The sequence below is a fragment of the Rutidosis leptorrhynchoides genome, chromosome 1 (assembly GCF_046630445.1).
Source record: "Rutidosis leptorrhynchoides isolate AG116_Rl617_1_P2 chromosome 1, CSIRO_AGI_Rlap_v1, whole genome shotgun sequence".
NCBI classification, from domain to species: Eukaryota; Viridiplantae; Streptophyta; class Magnoliopsida; order Asterales; family Asteraceae; genus Rutidosis; species Rutidosis leptorrhynchoides.
This window is the reverse complement of record NC_092333.1, coordinates 369,751,896-369,758,662: the sequence shown is the minus strand read 5'-3', so window position 1 is coordinate 369,758,662 and position 6,767 is coordinate 369,751,896. Positions and strand designations below refer to the sequence as shown.

General features: G+C 31.5%; 1 protein-coding gene across 1 annotated transcript; it reads left to right on the top strand.

The window, feature by feature from the left end:
- The first annotated feature begins 1,065 nt into the window (after positions 1–1,065).
- On the top strand, positions 1,066–5,254 carry LOC139870979 (GDSL esterase/lipase At5g45950-like). The gene is made up of 5 exons (XM_071858740.1): positions 1,066–1,549; positions 2,126–2,256; positions 2,385–2,618; positions 3,906–4,152; positions 5,019–5,254. Exons 1-5 carry the CDS (start codon positions 1,252–1,254, stop codon positions 5,204–5,206), a joined length of 1,098 nt encoding a protein of 365 aa, XP_071714841.1. The 5' UTR covers positions 1,066–1,251; the 3' UTR covers positions 5,207–5,254.
- The last annotated feature ends 1,513 nt before the right edge of the window (positions 5,255–6,767 follow it).

Sequence of the window (6,767 nt, the reverse complement as noted above, 5' to 3'; positions counted from 1 at the left end):
ATACTTATTCAGGTAGGTGATTCAATTTGAGTTCGAACAAAAAATGTTAAATTCGAACAAAAAATGTTGAGTTTGAACAATTTTTACTCACTAGCAAATACAGATGCATCATGATGCATGATGCATCTTGATTCAATTTGAGTTCTAACATTTTTTTACTCATTTCTAGCAAATAATAGAACTTGGTTCGAACCAAATAAGTTGAGTGGTAATTAACCATGCCTAATTTCTACCTTTTGTAGGTGTGCATCTTCATTTTTTATTCTTTTTTTCACTTTCATCTTGATTCTATAATTTGAAATATGTTCATTCTACAATTTGGAGAAATTCGAACAATTCCCTATTCTACATTTTATGATATTCGAACAAAAAAAGGTAGAATCGAACAATTTTTGGCTAATTCGAACAAAAAAAGAAGGGAGAGCAAATATTTTGATATTAGAATAAAAAATTTGAAATTAGAACAATTTAAGTTCTAACATTTAAGTTCTACAATTTAGGTTCTACAAAAAAAAAAGATGCATCCTACAAGATGCATCATCTTGCACTGTTGCACAAACACTAGCTACTGACTAAAAATTTCAACTTCACCAATTGATGATTCTGAACAAAAATCAGAGCATGAATCCATGATCCTATATCATATTCTAAGTCTTGTGCATCATCATAACACAGCTACAACAGCAGATTTGAGGCAATTTGATTCATGTTCTTCATTAAAAGAAATACGAGCACAGATTAATCATTCTAGATAGATTGGTAACGAATTAATGACATGTAAAAGTGCAGAGTGGATCGAAATCATCTCCTTATGCTCTCTGCAAATTTATAGATACTGATTTGAAGAATCGAGTTCGAATTGGAAATCAATTGATGTTTAGTTCTCAGAGTTCGAACAAAAAAAAATTTTTGTTCGCCTGCCACTTGAGTTATCAGAGTTCTCAGGCAACTTGAGTTTTCACTGGATCCTCTCCCTATATATACACTCCATATGCGCGCAGTTTAACATACTAAAGAAATAAAAACAATTTCGTCTCGATAAAACATGTCAATTTCAGTCCACTACAACGAAACTGTTCAAGCTCCCACTTCATTGACAATTAAGTATTCATTATTGATGCCCAACCTAATAAAATTAAATTTCATCTCCTGGTCTGATGTCTATAAAAGTCATAGAGATATCTCTTCGTGCAATATATCTCTTTTAATATATAACACAATATTCTTATAATTTATTCTCATAAGGTGAGAATGAAAAGTGTAACGTGGGTAGAAATTATCCTTTTGATGGTAATTTTCATGCTTAATCCGAATGTCATCACGTGCAATACACATGCCGTGAGTAATTCACAAAAACTTAGGGTTCTTGCAGCCAAGTATAACGTTACATCTATTATTGTGTTTGGAGATTCGAGTGTTGATCCAGGTAACAACAACGATCTTCCAAACACATGGCATAAAGGAAATTTCTTGCCTTATGGCAAAGATTTTGAACGTTCCATACCGACAGGAAGGTTTACCAATGGCAGACTCGTTACTGATCTCATCGGTAACTTTTCTTAATGTACAAACCTAAAAGATGAACTTAAAAATGATCTTAATTCGTTCACTTGTTCACACATAGAATGTGTAACTTTGAATTGTAATCCTAGTACTAAGTTGGTTTGTTTATGTTTACTACTTAATTGTCTTGTTTTTACTTTTGAAATTTTTTATTTCGATTTTCAAATAACTTTTTTGTGTTATATAATATTCGATAAAAACTATACTAAATAAAAACACATAAAAATGTTAAATTGTTCATATAAATAACATTTCAAATACGAATACTATATAACATGCAAAAATTATTTAAAGTCAAATTTAAAAAATATATACTTTCAAAAGTCAAAACATATATTATTATTAATTTGGGAGGTAGAAATATAATTTTTTATGTAATATATATATATATATATATATATATATATATATATATATATATATATATATATATAGCTATGTACAAATACTGCAAAGTTAAATTGTTAATTAATGCTCTGAACAGTTACTTGTAAACGGTCTAATTTTCCTTGTATAACAAGTTTGTAACATTATTCGTGCACGAATGTTTGTGTAAATGCAGCTGCTGCGTTGGGTTACACAAATGAAATCAAAGCCTATTTAGATCGAAACCTGAAAAAAGAAGACTTGTTGCATGGTGTTAGTTTTGCATCAGGTGGATCTGGTTATGATGATTTCACGGCGAATATCACTGTACGTGACATTTTTAAACATATAAATAAACCATACATTTTAAACTCTGTGATTTATTTACACATAACAAACAGTAAGAACGTAGTTTGGATCAAGAATTGACACGTGTTCTTTTTTTGTTATTGTAGAATGTTATATCTCTTAGCAAACAATTGGAGTACTTTAAGGAGTACAAGATTCGTATTGAAAGGCTTTTTGGAGATTTAACTGCTCATAAGATTGTTAGAAATTCAGTATATGTCTTGAGCATGGGGACGAATGATTTTTTACAAAATTACTACATTGATCCTACTCGATCTAGCATGTTTACCATTACCCAATACCAACATTACTTGATCCAGTGCATGGAAACATATGTTAAGGTAAACCATTAATCGATTTTTTAATTTCAATGCTGATTTTCAGAACATTCTTCGCTGTTACCATCTCACGACCGCAACACAACCGCGAGCTTCTTTCTATCGACTTTCTTCCTTTTTTTTCCTTCATTTAACATCTTCACGACTCAACAATTTATCGCAAAAATTACCAATAAGTCGTGTAACTTTGGTTTGGACCAACTAACCGATTATCTTCAATAATCACCCAACATGTCCTACATGTAATTAGATGAGTTCCCTAATACTTAAAAACCAATTGGTGATAGACGGAGCCGAGATTCCCAAGAGCTTATATGCAGACATTGGTATCTTTTACTATCCGATGTTGGACTTTGGTTTTGTTTGCACCCATTAACTGGTTATCTTCGACAATCAACCATTAATCAGTTTGTGGTCAATGCTACTCGTTCATCACACATGTAACATTTGAGCGGATTTTTCCGGGACACGCACAAAACCATCTCGATTCTTCCCAGACCCCTGACCTTTTCTCCGGTCACGTTCACAGTCATCTCAGTTTTAAACTTCCATTGCCACAATGATTACAACGTACAATTTTCTGAACTTTAGATCACCTGGAATGCTTTCCATATTAAAATTATTTCAAGATCCTTTTATACCGTCCAAGAAAGCAAGTCAAACATGCTTTATTTCTTGTATCCTTACCCGTTAGCTTCTTTTCTCGAAAAAAACTAGATCAAAATGAAGCTGCTACCGTTACTATGATAGTATTTGTAGGATCGTTTTTAGCTCAACAACATCTCTTACATATATAAGCCAAAGAGTTTCATACTCTCTCCGTCCCAAAATAATTGTCATGTTTTAACTTTTTGAGTCTTTTTTCTTCAACTTTGACTTTAAATATCTTTCTTTTTATTATATAATATCGAATAAAAGTTATACCAAATGAAAACACATTCGAAAATGAATCTATTGATATAAATTTCATGAAATATTCTATAGCATACACCAACAAATATATAAAGTCAAAACTAAATAAATTGACTTTGAAAAGTCCAACAGGACAATTATTTTGGGACAGAGAGAGTAGTACTCTAAATTCAATTGTTGATAAGGAAAAAAAATTTCAAGTACTTATATTCGTACGTTAGTTTCTTTTAATACGTGATGTAGGACTTTTGTTTGTACACAATATTAACCAATTATGCATTGGGTACAAACATCAATACGTACATAAAGAACAGTTAAAAATTACTATACATGATTATCAGCAAAAGCTAATTTTTAATATGCGTTGTGAAATTATAGAAAATGCACTCATCGGGAGTGAGAAGATTAGCGGTTGTTGGGATGGAACCATTTGGATGTATGCCTTTGATAAGGACAATAAAGAACAGTGTTAAATGCAGTGAAGATATGAACCAAGTGGCTCTGTCTTTCAATCTTTTATTAAAAGCGAAGCTGTCTGAACTCCAGGCAACTTTAGGGATGAGGACTGCCTTTGTTGACATTTATGTCGTCATTCAGAATATCCTACAATATTCATCAAAATATGGTTAGTAGTTATGAGCTCATTTTATTTTATATATATATATATATATATATATATATATATATATATATATATATATATATATATATATATATATATATATATATATATATATATATCAAAATATGGTTAGTAGTTATGACCTTATTTTATAATGATATGCATATGCTTTGATTTATAATTTTTTATTTATTTATCGTTTCTAAATAAAAGAAAACGATACATCTTTACTTTTCCTTTTTGTTGCGGGGTGGTTTTAACGGTTAACGGTCGGTTAATTAAACGTTTTAAAGATACTTAACAGTCGCATAATTATACATTTGAAAATTAAATGGATGAAAAAAGGGAAAAAAAGGAAGTGAAAAAGTTGCAAACAAAATTTCATTGTTTGGTGGTTTTAGTCGGTTAATTAAACGTTTAAAAATAAATGAACGAAAAATGAAGAGGAAAAAAGGAAGTGAAAAAAATAATCTCGTGGCGAGGTTGTTTTGGATGGTTAACGGTCGGTTAATTTAACTTTTACAAAGACAGTTAACCGTGGGTTAATTAAACGCTTAAAAATTAAAGGAATGAAAAGGAAGTAGAAAAAAGAAAGTAAAAAAAATGTATAAAAAATAATGATTTTTTTTTAACTGGATTAACATAATACCCTCGAAGTTGAAGGTATTTACGGATGCACCACAATGAACGGCTCACCGTAATTAGTATTATGTATAATATAAAATTTCAAAGTTTAATAGATGAAATATAATTTTCAATTTAAATATCGATTTAGATAAAAGTAAATACATTTTCAGACAGTTAAAATCTAACTAACTTTTAACAATGAAGTCTTGAAGAATTGTTGGTGTTTGAATTGTATATGGCAGGTTTTACCGAAACCCAAAATGGATGTTGTGGAACAGGATTAACAGAATTTGGGACCTCCTTAAAGGGGTTAAGTACGTGCAAAGATCATTCAAAATACATTTATTGGGATGCCGTTCACTTCACCGAAAGCATGTATTATATCATCGCTGGCGAGGCTGCAAAATCTATTATAGCAACTATTACTTAGTATAATAGTGTGGTACACAAATGAACTGTCATAGGTTCGATAAATCAGGAAGATTGTCTTAGTTTTCTATTCTTCTCATGTATTTGATCATCGACGAATAAGTTTTCTAGGATATTATTATATCTTTTGAAAATTATCCAATATAATTATCATCGTATGTGATTTGTACGTAAGATTTTTCATTTCGTATGTATATGTAACAAGCATATGGCCAGCCGCGCTTCGCGGCGGCGGATCATAAAAACATATGTAGGTTGTAAAAGTTACAAAGGCAGTTTACAAAAGCATAATGCAGATAAAAGGCAGTTTACAAAAACATAATGTAGATAGATCGTTTATACTTTACAGTAGGGATGAGCACGGTACGGAACCGGTACCGAACCGTACCGGAACCGAAAAGTACCGGTACCGAATTTACCCAATTTCGAATACCGGTACCGTACCGTTTTTCCAATACCGGTACCGGTTCGGTACCGGTAATTTTCGGTATTATACCGTTTGTCCCGAATTTACATTTTTTTTCGATTTTTACATGTATTTAATACGGTTTAAATACGTTTTTTCGATTTTTTTCGGTACCGTACCGAAAAATACCGATACCGAATTAGACCAATACCGAATGGTACCGTACCGAAAAATACCGATACCGAATTAGCTTAAAATCAAGGACCGGAACCGATACCGAATCCCGATCGGTACCGATTTTCGGTACCGGTACCGGTACGGTACCGGTTCGGTTTCGGGAAATCGGGAAATCTGCTCATCCCTACTTTACAGTTTTATGTAGGTGGTGTGAGGATATTGTACATAATGCTTTGGTATCGTTTTACATCAGCAATGGATCATTGAGTCATTGAATAGTTGCTGGAAAACTACCTGGTTACAAATAGCAGCTGATTAATTGCAAGATCACAAATTTAGATGAACTTATTTACATTGTGCAAAGCTATCCTATCAGAATTCAGATAAATATATATTTGTATAAATGAAGGAAGTCTATTAGCCTTTATTTTATGACGATGATGATAATATTGCACTTTCAATTAAAATAGAATAGAATAGTCGAGGTTGATACCTGTAGGGTTTAGTCTCTTAGATTACAGCTCCTTGGCTTAGATTACAGCGCCTTAATTAGAAATCTGAAAAACGACCACATTACTAAATAGTCGTGCTACAAAATATTATTCAAACGGAATAACATAGACATTATATATTACTTTCCTGATACACCTACTTACTAAGGACACAAATACCAAGACAACTAACACGTGTAACAAAATCAACTATAAACAAAACCATACCACTGCTACACAGATGTTTGTTCAATAATGCTAGTTGTAGCTGCGAGAACAATGTGACAAAAACAAAATGTACACACTTTATAGATTAAGTAATACTCATTAACCAAAATATAACAATCACAAATGAAATCATACCACTGCCTAAAGATAGTTGTTCAACCATATTAGTAGTAGCTGCAATACAAATAAAAATGTAAAAAAATCTACTAAATAAAGCCAACAAAACTATCTAGACACAAAAACGTACGTGTTTCAGAAAA

Excerpts from the sequence above, each read along its gene's own strand:
- LOC139870979 (XM_071858740.1), top strand. The coding sequence starts at position 1,252 with ATGAAAAGTGTAACGTGGGTAGAAATTATCCTTTTGATGGTAATTTTC. Across the intron at positions 2,257-2,384 it reads ATTTCACGGCGAATATCACT|AATGTTATATCTCTTAGCAA; the intron begins GTACGTGACATT and ends TTGTTATTGTAG. Across the intron at positions 2,619-3,905 it reads GCATGGAAACATATGTTAAG|AAAATGCACTCATCGGGAGT; the intron begins GTAAACCATTAA and ends GTGAAATTATAG.